This window comes from Pan troglodytes, chromosome 1, assembly GCF_028858775.2.
Source record: "Pan troglodytes isolate AG18354 chromosome 1, NHGRI_mPanTro3-v2.0_pri, whole genome shotgun sequence".
NCBI classification, from domain to species: Eukaryota; Metazoa; Chordata; class Mammalia; order Primates; family Hominidae; genus Pan; species Pan troglodytes.
Window position 1 is genome coordinate 32,890,144 of NC_072398.2, and position 13,982 is coordinate 32,904,125.

General features: G+C 35.6%; 1 protein-coding gene across 1 annotated transcript in view; it reads left to right on the plus strand.

Moving 5' to 3' along the window:
* Positions 1-13,982, plus strand: part of USH2A (usherin) — a 798,713-nt gene that overhangs the window by 204,114 nt on the left and 580,617 nt on the right. Inside the window, exons 14-15 of the mRNA XM_016938662.4 lie at positions 631-794; positions 10,739-10,897. Of these exons, the coding sequence (XP_016794151.3) occupies positions 631-794; positions 10,739-10,897 (323 nt within the window). The remainder of the gene's footprint in view (positions 1-630; positions 795-10,738; positions 10,898-13,982) is intronic.

Genomic DNA, 13,982 nt, shown 5'->3' on the forward strand with positions numbered 1-13,982 from the left:
TAATGCTGTATTCTCCAACCATTATGGATAACTAAGTTTAGTTCATAAAACAGAAAATGAAATATAACCCATATTAAGGCATCAAAAATTTTTGAACCTGTCTTTCTCAAGCAATTTTCTTAGTGAAATTTAGTCTTCATCGAACTAACTATAGAATTTTAAGATTTTTAGGGAGAGCAATGATTTACCCCTGATTTTCTATTTCGCAATTGGAGAGTCACTTGAAAAGATAATTTTATGGGTACCTAATCTAAATGTTTAGCTGACAGGAACACTGCTTTTGTAAAAGCAAAATTTACAGCATTCTTAATTGAACAACTGGATTCAAACTAATCCATAAGATATATTGTGGGATGTAAAAAAGCAATATAATATCTTTTTTTGCTATTGGTTAGTTTATAAAGAGAAAGCTTTATACGGGTTTTACCAGGAACAGTAGTTTTATAAAGATCTTTTCTATTTTCCTTTATTTTATGTTGATTCTTTGTTTGTTTAGCTCAAGCATTCTTTTCAATATATTGGCTAAAACAAGCCGTCTTACTCTACAATGCTATTGGTAGGTGTAACTTATACTATGAATTATTAATCAAAACACTATTCTCTTTGATGGTTTATTTGCCTTGTTTTCAGATGTCAGCCTTGTAATTGTCATCTCTCAGGAGCCTTGAATGAAACCTGTCACTTGGTCACAGGCCAGTGTTTCTGTAAACAATTTGTCACTGGCTCAAAGTGTGATGCTTGTGTTCCCAGTGCAAGCCACTTGGATGTCAACAATCTATTGGGTTGCAGCAAAAGTAAGTGAACTCTGGTTCAGTGCTGGTGTGTGAAGCAGCATCATACAGGGGACTGCATCTCATTGTTTTCTTTCTCCATTTAGAACCCATCAGAAAGGCTTAGTACAATGTGAAGAACGTAGGTAAGAGATGGAAAAAAATACACTGAATGAAACATGTCTGCTTTTCCTTGATTAGACAATTGGAAATGGTAATATAATTATGTTCATGGTGGGAAATTTACAATAGTTTTTTGGAGTGAAATCAACAATGAAGTGATTAAAGTCCTAGGTTTTCCCAGACCAAGGGTCTTCCCAGGACCCAAGACTTTCAATGGTAAAATCAGGACAATATTGGTTAAACCAAAACAGTTGGTCACCGACACAAAGACATTTCTAGGTAAGTTATTTTTTTTTTTGACAAATAAAGGGTGAATTCTTGTTTATTATAAGTTTGATATTCTTCCATCCCCCAAATTTTGTGGGCAGTATTATACCATTAGTTGTTTATCGATATTGTAATAATTAGTATCATTCATCACGCATATTATTCATCCCATAATTGATGTTTCTTTCGACTTTAAGTTTCACTCATTTAAATATCTCTCACATTTATATTTTTAATTCCTTGAAACCTAAGATTACATGTAAGTATCTTTTGACTTTTCAACATCGCTTTTCAGTTCCTTGAATTGACCTCACAAGGTCACCTGCAGTTCTACAATTTCATAACATATTGACCGTTTTCCTATATTTACTTCAAGATCATACATCCTTACCCTTTCCAGAATCCCTAAGAAATGCCTGCTGGGAACATGTGGTAGGAGCCCTCTACAACATATTGTGCTATGCATATTCTCCTTGGGGTGTCCTGAGACTGTCATGAGTCACAATGATAGGAAACGCCACAAGTCATGACAGATCATCACAAACCAGCATGCCTGGAACTCTGCTATCTACATTTAAGGGGGGAGGGAGAAAGATAAGTAATGGGATATTGGACTCCACAACAACTGTACTAGATTTTGAGGTAATGGAAAGCAGGATATAGCTAGTGATTAAGAAGACGTATTCATATTTTGTACCTGTGTAGTTTCTCTTCAGCATCCCGCATTTCATCAGTCCCTCTGGATTTCAGCATAAGTAAAACTGTAGATATTTATGCTTCTTTTGGGAAAGAACTGTCATAATTCCTTTCATGTATAAATACAGTCTAAACATAAATCTGGACTTCATTGGCCACTTAATTACTATGTGTCATTTATTGATTAGCAATACAATTGATTGCTTTGTATGCAACAAAAATTCTAGCATATTCCTTTTGGATATGAGTTGTAGATCGTCATTTATAATGGAATTACGATACCTAATCTTAGTGATTTCTGATTGGTTCTGCCACTAATTTTGTGACAATATTGGCACCTGCTCTACTTTTTGCTACCTATTCCTTCTTGCATTTGAGACATAGTCTGGGAATTATCTCTCAGGCAAAACTGGATAGTCATGTCACTGGAAAGCTAGCCTACAACTCTTAGTAGTGGTAGACATTTAATTTTATGTTTTATTAACTGGACATTCTTTCCAAGTGTTTCTGATTTGTTAGAATTTTTAAAAACTTTCACATTCCTAATGATTCTTCCCTGGACATATTCCTTTTGGTTTTTTATCTCTTTAAAATTATGATATATCATACTGAGCACAGTTCTTCAACTCTTGTGGTTGTTGCTGCTTCTGTTTTAGGTTTTTATTTAACAAAATTTTTGAAACACTGTGTAAAGTTGGAAGCTCAGCATCAGCAGAGGCAATTTATTAGAAACAAATGAGACAACTTTCCTGCCTTCAAAGGAGGTCAAAACATAGCTAGAGTGATGGACACTGATAATAGGAGGGGAGCAGAAAAATATAAATGGTGGGATGAGGATGAAGGGTCCCAGCCTTCTCTCCTGTTCCAGCTTGATTTTCACATGGTACTTGTGTTTGATCCTAGCAGAAGCCAGCCAGAACAATTGGCTTCACAAAGGAATGTAGTGCTATCTATTGCTGACACAGTGAACTACCTCTGGCTAGTATTTGTCTCTGTATCCAACAGATGTCAAGAAATATTTTCATTTAAAATTAAAATTTCTCATGGTACCCCACCCCCTACACAGTTTGGGAACTGCAGGATTATAACCCTCATTATATCTTCTAGGGGCCACTAGCAATAATTTAGTAATATCATCTGTGATTTTTTTTTTTGGTGGGCTGTCAGGGTGGGAATCCTAGGATGTAATTTCCAAAATGCAAGAGGATTGAATGAAAATAAAGTAGTTAGACCTTTTCTTATAGTAAATTTCCCTTTTGGGTGATTCACTTCTTTCCTTTAAATATTGGTGTCATGCTTTCAAAATGATAGTCATTCTTCTTGATAGGAAGCAAAACAAGAATTAACATACATTAAATAGTCCTATTTTCTGTATGCTTTCCTAGTGAATGATATTCTAGTTAGTTCAACCATCTATGAACTTAACTAAAATTATACACATACACACACACACACGTATACAATTAGCCACTTATTGTTTGATAGTGTTTGTCTTCTTGACACTATTCTCATTGTTATTTATTCATCTTTATATCCACATTTTTTCTTTATCTCTCCTTGCCAGAGAGCCTCTTCTAGCTCTCCTTTTACTAACAGCTTTATTAAAGTATAATTTACATATTATACATTTAACAATTTTAAGTATATGGTTTGATGGATTTTAGTAAATTTAGACTTGTGCAATCATTACTATAATCCAATTGTAGAACACTTCTGTCATTTCAAAAAGTTCCTTTGTGCCCATTTCCAGTCAATCACGACTCCCACCTCTAGCCCCAAACAACTAGTTATAGGGTCTTTGATGAGATAATTTTGCCTTTCCCATGAGTTTTATATAAATGAAATTATACAACATTTAGACTTTTTGCAATGTATAGGCTTTTGTATCTAGCTTCATCGTAACAAAATGTTTTTGAGGTTCAGTCATATTGTTTCATGTCTCAGTAGATTCTTTTAATTGCTGAGTAGTATTTTATGGATACACTATATTTTGTTTATCCATTGATCAGTTGACATTTAGATTGTTTTCAGCATTGGTCTACTATGAATAATGCATCCATGAACATACAGTTACAAGTCTCTGTGTGGACATGCATCTTTATATCTCTTTATATCCTGAGAATAAAAAGGCTGGTTTGTATACCAAATATATTTTTAATGTTTTAGGAAACTGCCAAATTATTTTCCAACATGGCTGTATCATTTTACATTTACATTAGCAATTTATAAGAGATCCAGTTACTCTATGGTCTCAGCAACATTTGGCATTGACTCTATTTCATTATAGCCATTCAGTGAGTGTGTAGTAGTATCTTATTGTGATTTTAGTTTGCATTTTTCCTGCTGACTAATGTTGAACAACTTTTCATGTGTATTGTCATTCATGTGATTTTTGGCAAAGTATCTTTGAAATATTTTGCCCGTGTTTTAGTTGTTAGTCCTCTTACTGAGTTAAAGAATTCCTTATTAATTTGGGATAAAACTTGCAAATAGTCCTCTCATTCTGTGGATTTGTTTTTCATTTTTTTTATTGGTATACTTTAAAGAGCAAAAGCTTTTACTTTTCATGAAGTCAATTTACCAAGCTTTTCCTTTATGGGTCATGTTTTTGTGTCCTATCTAAGAAATTTTGGGTTGACTCAATGTGAAAAAAAAAAAATTCTCCGTTTTTATCTTACAGTTTTATACTTAAACATTTACATTTAGATCCATGAAATAATTTGAATTAGTTTTGTACATGGTATGAGTTAAGCATCTAAGTTCTTTATTTCATTTTTATTTTTTGACACATAGGTATCCAAATGTTCCATTAACATTTGTTGAAATTGCCATCCTTTCCCCATTGAATTACCCAAGCATCTATGCAAAAATGCAGTTGACCCCATAGCTAACATCATATTCAATAATGAAAGACTGAGATCTAAGATCAGACATAATACAGAAATGCCCACATATTAGCCAGAGCAGGTAATCAAGAAAAAGTAAGTAAAAGTCTCCCAAATTAGAAAGTTGATTTTCTTTACTTGTAGATGATATGATTCTATATGTGGAAAATCCAAACAAATTCACAAGAAAGCTACTAGAGCTAGTAAACAAATTCAGCAATGTTCTATGTTACAAGATCAACACACAAAATTAGTTGTGTTTCTATAAGCCAGCAATGAACAATTTGAAAAAGAAATTAAGAAAGCAATTTCACTTATAATGCATCAAAAATTTAACCAAGGAGATGAAGACTTGTACATTATCTGTTTTCTGTGTTTCCAGGAAACCTATAGTATAATTGCGCAATGTTATTTCTATGCACTGTTCCTTTTATGCTTAGCCATGTGCTCTCCAGTGTCTCATGAGTTTCATGCAGGATCTGTGTGTGATTACTTTTCTATTAGGATGCTAAGATAGAAGTAATTTTCCCATTAGTATATATTATCTGTGGTAATAAATATATTATTTATTGCCAAATAAGCCATTTATAATTCTTGGGATGTAAGAATCAAGGATGCCTTCCAGCACACTGGAGGGTAGAGGAAATAAAGGTGATATTTATTGAACAATTACTTTAGACACACATACACACACACACACCCCTACATACATATGTGCATGCACACACACACAAACACACACACAAACACACACACACACCTTATCTTCAAAATAACCCTGACAGGGAGACATTATCATTCTCTTAATATAAATGAGAAAAGGTTCAGAGAGTCCAATCAATATTTGACTATAATCATACAAGTACCAAAGTTCCAAAGCTGGAGATTCAAGCTGGTGGTTCCCAAAGAGATGGATCTAGTCACAATATTATACTCTCATTCCATAAAAGAGAGTCTGGCATATGCAAAGACCATTCTTGGCAATTTTGATGAATGAATATGTGAACATTTTTTAGGAATTCTACTTCAAGCACATAAAGGTTCAAGTTCTCTCATGCTCAAGATTTAATAATATTATTCTCAAAAGTGTTGGTAAGTCATCTAAACCTTCTGGCTTATGAAAATTTCAACTTAAATACCAAAGAGGTACTATTTATTTATGCTGTGGAGTCAGACAAGATTGTGGTTGACATGGTCATAGCAAGTAATCAGCTTAAATGTTTGGAAAGAGCCTCTGTGTGTGAAGAACTTTTGTTGCCAAGGATATTTTCATGTAATGCAAATCATTTTCTACACCCTTTGACATGGGAGTGAAACATCTATCTCTCTTTCATTTTCATTCATCCCCAAAGCATTTTGCTGCCTTAGAAAATCATCTGAAGGTCAGTTTTGATTGCTCTAACTCTGAAATCTGTTGTGTTCCTGATAGCATGCAGAGTTTTAGATGAAATCACTAATATTCACTAAAAAATGTTAAATTACCATGAATTGCAAGGTTCTTTGAGAGTGCTGTAAATGAGGCAGTTGATGATATTTGTGGCTCCACCAAGAACAACAGGATTTAAAACCCTAAATTAAAATCCACTGAAAGGGTCAAATGCATTTTCAGTGTTCAACCGATCAAAGTGACCATATCAAATATGGAAAATTCATGAATTCAAAAATGTAAGGTGTTATTCGGAAATAATTCTTTTCTCATGTGTCATTATGAGATTGTTGCTACTCTTTTCCTATGTCTAAATAGGCATATAGACTGTTGGAATGTTAATAGAACAATGCAAATTCCAAAGAAGAAAAAGGCAAAAGGAGGGCAATGAGCATGTATCTAGTTTGAATATTTTAAAACATATGATGTAAATATTATCTGCCTTAGGATCAGACTTTGTCTTTAGGAAACCTATTCATAATACATGGAATTTTATATATTTTACATTCAGTGCTGTGCAGAATAAAACAACATTTTCCCCCTCTGTTCTCACACCACCATCAACATAGTTGAACAAGCAATTCTGCAGCATTAATATCCTACAATCCAGTTCAACTCTTGCACTATATACCTGGAAGTAGTGGCAGATTCCACGGGTGAGGGGTCAGTCCCCAAGGCTGCCCCCAACTTCTAACACCAATCACAAGCTCCAGGTTATTTTGCCTATGCTTGTAACCCACTGGCTATAAATTGGGGCTCCTATGACTCCCTCCTTGGGTTCAATTAATTTGGCAGCTCAGCTCAAAATAAGGAAGCACTTATTTTTACTGATTTATGATACAGGATATTGCAAAGATACAGATGAAGCAATGCATAGGACAAGATACGTGGAAAGGGGAGCTGAGCTTCCATGTCCTCCCTAGGTGTCACACCCTCCAGGAACTTCCACGTGTTAAACTACATGGAGCTCTCCCTGTACCCCCACCACCCCCCACCACCCCAAACACCCTTTTTGTTGTTGTTGTTTTAGACAGAGTCTCGCTCTGTTGCCAGGCTGGAATGCAGTGGCGATCTTGGCTCACTGCAACTTCCGACTCCCGGGTTCAAACGATTCTTCCGCCTGAGCCTGCCGAGTAGCTGGGATTACAGGTGTGTGCCACCATGCCCAGCTAATTTTTGTATTTTTAGTAGAGACGGGGTTTCACCGTGTTGGCCAGGATGGTCTTGATCTCCTGACCTCGTGATCCGCCCACCTCGACCCTTTATAGCAACTTCATTGGATAGGCATGACTGAAGCATGGATGTGGCAGACTACCACAATTACTACTTGAGACCATCACTACAACAGTTACTACTGTTACTATTTGAGACTGTCATTACAAGACTGAATGAAGGGGGATGAACGCAGAAATGAAAACTTAAAACAAAAATAACTATTTTACAGGAAGGGTAACATGGGGAAGAAGAAGAGGGGTCCCTGCTTCTCGTGAGCAAGGACAGCTGCCTGAGCTTCTTCAGCCCTTCATATTTATTGGGTAGAAAGAGCAGGGAGGAGGAGGGCATGATTGGTCAGCTGCTTGATTGATCACGGGGTCATATTATTACTAACAGGCTTCAGATTTGCCTAATAACAAGAAACACTTGTGCCTGGGTCATGACTGCCCTCAGCATTCCTTCTGGGTGCAGATGCAGTTTGTCAGCTTGCCAACATCCTGCTTTCATGAGAACAGTTTGCTGTTTACTCATATAGCCTCCAGTGGTATACTGAGTTGATCACGACCCTTATTCTTTCGGCCTTCAACACATGGACAACTATGTAGAAATGTGATTTAAAAAAAAAAAAAGGAGTATGATTTCATACTAATCGACTGAGTGGGGAAACCCTGCAAGGCTGCCTATTCAGAGTCTTCTTGGCCTCTCTCTGCAGTATTCATTCCTCCAGGCATGGGGCAGGACTCCTTCTAAAATGAGGGTCTCATGACCCACAGTCAGATAAGGTAGGTCAGAGAATTTCCTTATGGCCGGCTCTAAGACAGAAAGGTGGAGGAACATTAGAGTATATTTTTAGTTTCTCTGGCCTGCCTTGGGGAGAAAAAGGAACAGGTAGAAGCAGAACAGAACAGAGATAGACCCTATTTTCTAAGGCCTACTTCTGAAGGCTAAATCTCCCCAATATTGCAACAAAAGACTGTCCTTCACCTGTATCACTCTTAAATTGTTCTGAAGCTGCTTCAGGACCCTTGGATAAAAGACCAATACTTCAACAAAAGATAGGCTTATTGTGTTAGTCACCAAGGAAATAACAAAGGCTATGGAAGTTATGAGCCAAGAACTATGGACAAAAACGTGTGTGTGTGTGTGTGGCGTATAAATATCAAAGTGCTCTTGAAATCCTGTCTTAAAATGTAATAATTTGATTATATTATATCTTTTAGACAGAGTTCATATATTATATCTGTTAAAAAGAGTTCATCACTCATGGGTCCTGGTGAATTAGCAATAGCTCTGAGGTGGAAGTCTTTGCTTAGCTTGCAGAATAACTTCACTTTACTGTTCCCTACTTTTCCACTTTGCTCTGTCCTGCAAGATTCTATGTGGTTTGCATCAGCAGCCTCCATTGCCCTCTGGCCTTCAGTTAGTTGATTTCAGCTGCTAGGAGGGACCCACCAAACATCTGGAGGGCAGGTGGAAAAGGAACTCAGGATATTTAATTCCCCGCTCCCTGTGTCCATGTAGAAGCAGCCTCAAGCTAACTGCATCCCTCCATGAGTGGTCGTAGCTCCTGTCAGGTGATGCTCCTCATACAGTCGTTTCTGTCCCTGAGTTCTGTCCCCATTTAAGCTAGAGATAGTGTGCAGAGAAGAGTTAACATAGCAAGCCTGACTGCTTATTTTTAGAAAGACCTGCTTACAAAGTTGGCCTTTGGCTGACATCTGGATTCCCACTATCCCCAGAACTGATAAGAGAGGACCACTGCACTTAAACATTTGTACAAAGTACGGTTTATGCTTAACACCTGCTTTCCTTGTGGGGTTCTTAAATTTGGGTAAATGCCAGATAGAGGCTGCTCATAGGAACAGCCCCCAATAAAAACCCTGTGCACTGAGTTTCTAAGGAGCTTCCCTGACTGGCAACACATCACACGTGTTTTCATAATGCATTGCTGGGGGAATTAGGCCCATTCTATCTCTACTGGAAGAGAATCCTTGGAAGCTTGTGCTTGGTTTCCCCTGGACTTCATTGATATGCCTTTTCCCTTTGTTGATGAATTCTGTAACATTTCACTGTAATAAATTTTAGCCATGAGTAAGACTATATGATGAGTCCTGAGTCTTCCTAGTGAATCATTAGACCCAGGGTTCAGGGTTGGCTTGAGAAACCCTGACATAAATAGCAAAAGAGCTCTGCAGTTCTGTACCTGAGAGTACTGGACCGTCTCTTTTGCCCACCCTTTTGAAAGTGGTTCCTTTATTGAGCTCTCCTCAAGTTACTTTTTTTGAGTGTGCTTTCTTTTACTGAGGCTTCTAGTGACTGTAGATATTTCATATAAAAATATTAATTATTTGATGGATTCTTTTCTGTACATTACATTTACATATTTCTTAACAAAAAGATGAATGGTTTAAAAGTAAGGTAACACAGCAACCTGTACCCTTGACATCTTATTTAACGAGAATGTTTGATTAGGTTGTGCTTCTTTAAATGGATGGGGGATTGTGCATCTTGTTTAAACTAGAAAATAGTACGTAAACTGGTGGTTGATTGTCCCTAAAAATATTTAGCTGTTGTTTTTCTCCTTTATCTTTGCGTATTCTGGTGAAAAAAAAGAAAATTCACTCTCAAAAGCAGGGAGACTCAGAAAAATTTACAGTGACAGAACACAATGTTTTCATGGTATATATTTATATTATAGAAAACATCACTTAAGTAGTGAGATGAATGTTCTTTTTTCTTATGTGCCTGATAAGCAATTGTATTACATCTTAAAAACACCTCTAACAGGTGATGGTACATTCATATAGTATATTCAAATTGTTTCTTGATAATATTTAGATTATTTAACATCCATAGCTATTTATATCATCAAATATTATTCTTTCTTTTACACTGTGCTCTCTGAAGCAAGATAAAGCATTGTGCTTAATGGAATGGAAAGCTTCCTCTCAAAAACCCAAAGATTATGCTACTTAAATTTCAAGTTTCAATGGAACTTATGTCAACTTTTAAATCAACTATGTAAAAAATAAATGTTGTGCATCCTTGGATGGTTTCTAAAAAAAAAAAAAAAAGGCAAAGAAAGAAATGCTTAATGTAAACTATGGTGGTTTTTTACCCCCAACTATATTTATGCCAGCTGCTTTGACCTAAAAAGTTTTTTTATGCTTATAGATAAAAAGCTTTGTTTTAGAGAACTCATGAACCCTTTGTTTATTAATGTCTTGGTAAACCACATGTCTTCTTGATAAAGCAATCCTGAATCAGAAAGACCTCTTTGCTGGATATCTTACTTCAGTTTGCTTTTCTGTTTATTGATTGCTTTGCTAATAAATGCTCTCTTCATTGTAATTTAGCTCCATTCCAGCAACCTCCGCCCAGAGGACAAGTTCAAAGTTCTTCTGCTATCAATCTCTCCTGGAGTCCACCTGATTCTCCAAATGCCCACTGGCTTACTTACAGTTTACTCAGGGATGGTTTTGAAATCTACACAACAGAGGATCAATACCCATACAGTGAGTTTAAGGGTTTGGTAATAGAAATAAATATTCTGAGAATTGACACATTAGTTAAGTTCTTTGACATTGAGGATAAATGCTGTTGTGGTTTCCTCTGTCTGGCACAGAGTGTTTCAAACAGAGATAAAATTACAAATTTCACTAGTAATCAAAGAAATACAATAAAAATGAGATGCTTATTATCTGATAAATACTAATGCTTATCACATTCTCAAAGATGAAAAAAAAATGACCCCATCAAGAATTGATGGGAATGTGGGGAAGCTGGAACTTTTATAAACTGCTGAGGTGTCTGTGTGAGTTCATTAGTACAACTTTTCATGTACAATAATTTGTTAAAATCTATGAAAAAATCTTTCCTTTTAACATAACATTTGACTTAGCAAACTTATTTTAGGAAATTTATCTCAAGTGAATAGTCATTAAGTAGACACACAAGATGTCCATACCTATTCTATTTGTAACATCAAAATATTGAAAATGATTCAGATGTTCAACAATGTTTCAGGAAATTATAGTATATGGCATAACAGAATCCTGGTACATTGTTAAATAAATTATAGGCTATGATAGCATATAAACTGATACCTTAGTTCACATATCAATAAATGGAAAATGTTCATGACATATTGTTTAAGGCAGGGGTCCCCAATCCCCAGGCTGTGGACAGGTACTGGTCTGTGACCTGTTAGGAACAGGGCCACACAGCAGGAGGTGAGCAGCAGGCCGGCGACATTACTGCCTGAGCCCTGCCTCCTGTCAGTTCTGTGGCGGCATGAGATTCTCATAGGAACAGGAATCCTATTGCGAACTGTGCATGCGAGGGATCTAGGTTGCACGCTCCTTATGATAATCTAATAATAAATATAATGCGCTTGAATCATGCCAAAACCATCCCTCCTCACCTTCCCATCCTGGGTCCATGGAAAAACTGTTTTCCATGAAACCAGTCCCTGGGGCCAAAAAAGTTGGGGACCACTGGTTTAAAGTAAATAAAGTTATTAAAATAATCTGAGAATTATACCATTTTAATTTACAAATACTGGAAGACATAATAAATAGATCTAGTTTTCTCTAATTGTAAATATTATAGAAAATGTATCAAATATTTCTATTATAATGAATTCAAGTTTTTTAATTCTCAGGTTAAAGAACTATTAAATCTGGCAGTGGAGTACTAACACTCAAGCAAATAGTGTAATTTAATACACACATTGCTATTTCCGCAGAGATAGAACACAGCAACATAAACTTTTGAAAGAGAAAGGATATAAACAAGCCATCAAGCCTATCTTTGCCTTTGTAACTTTTATGAAGATTTTAAAGGAGCTTGTAGAAATCAAATTATTAGAATTCATTGACTTTAAAAAACATTTACTCAGATGTTTTAGATACAGTTTCCCTAAAGACAGAATGAAAAAAATAGGAATTTTTACATTATTCCAGCTCTATCTTCTCTGATTTTTGCTTCTAGCCATGTTTAGCTACACACTAGTTTAAGAAACCTCGGAACAGCAATTCCAATTCAAGTTTCTATTTTGTTCTCTTCATTTAATACACAGTTTTCCAAATTCTACTTTAACCATGCTTAATTAGTTGGAGAACTGTTTAAAGCTCTGTCGAAACACTGAAATTCCATAACCTTCCTTAAAATGGTTAGGAGGATGCCTTGTTTTAACATTTTAATTGACTTGAAAACTCCTGCATCGCATAGAGTTTTATTTTGTATGCATTATACTGGGTTTCATTTTGCACCTAATTCATATAACTGGAATTTAGTTTCTTATGTCCACCCCTTTCTCTTGGCTCTACATGTCTCTTCAGTATTCCAAGTCTTCTTTAAAGTTAATGGAAACTCTGAACTTCATGATGCAGATTGCAAAGGGAAATGAACATCTGTCTACATCTGCCATGTTGGCAAAGTATCCTGAAAACCTGCTACTAGAATGTTTATTTTCTTCCAAATATCAGCATGATCCAGGTGTCCTGAAACTTAAACTTTTGTGACAGAGAAAGAGAGGAGTTATAAAAATATTGAAAATGATTTTGAAGATGACAGTACCACTGATTATTTCTGAAGTTGTGAATTAGGGTCACCCTACTTTCCATACAGCTTAATGCAATAGCAAAATTAAACTTAAAACTATCAATGATATTATTCAAGCCAGAGGCATGATTTCCATAGTAACATATTGTGATCTATTTTATAGAACATCACATGTTAGTACAACACTGGCTGTTTTTGACGATTGCACTAATAAGGAATCCAAATAACATTTTCTTACATAATAAATGTGTATTCATTCACTAATCAGACATTTATATAATCCTATTAAACAAGGTATTATTTCCTAAAACCATATTTTTCATTAAAAAATACCACTTCTGGCATTTCTTGACAATCACTGTAATTAATGATGTGAAAATTATCTGCATGATGGCATTTGAACAGTAAGAACAATTGGTTAACACTGTCAGAACTTTGTATCATTCTAATAATAGCCTCATGTTTATTACTCTATTTCTAGTGCGTGGCTAGCATGTGTAACATGTAAAGGAAACACTACTTATATTCAGCTGGATGAACACAAATCTTTGGGTTAAATAAAGGCATTAGGAATTATAGGTGGAGAATCATTGAACTTTTCAAAGAAAATTAATAGTGTTGTCTTCCAAGCAAGTTTGATAGTTTGTTTGAGACCTTTATAGAATTCTTTTTTAGAATGGAAACTTTTTCTAGCTGGCCTAACGTACTATGGGATTCTCTAAGACATATTTTCCTTCTTAGGATCATGATATACTGGTGTACCATCTTTAAAGCTTTCAAATTATTTGTTATTATAATAGCATGCAAATAATGGTAAATAATTTTAAAGATTGTGAATAATTAACTTTAAAAAACAAGGTATATCTTTACGTTTTATTTAAGGTACAGGTCAAGCTAGCGCTTCGGGAATCATACATAATCAGCCCTAACAGTATCTCTATTGTAGCCCCCTTCTGGGTTGCTCATAGGTATCTTACGTGTCATGGGAAGGAAGTGAACAGTTATTGGAGGAAATAGCACTCTTCTGTTAGTGTT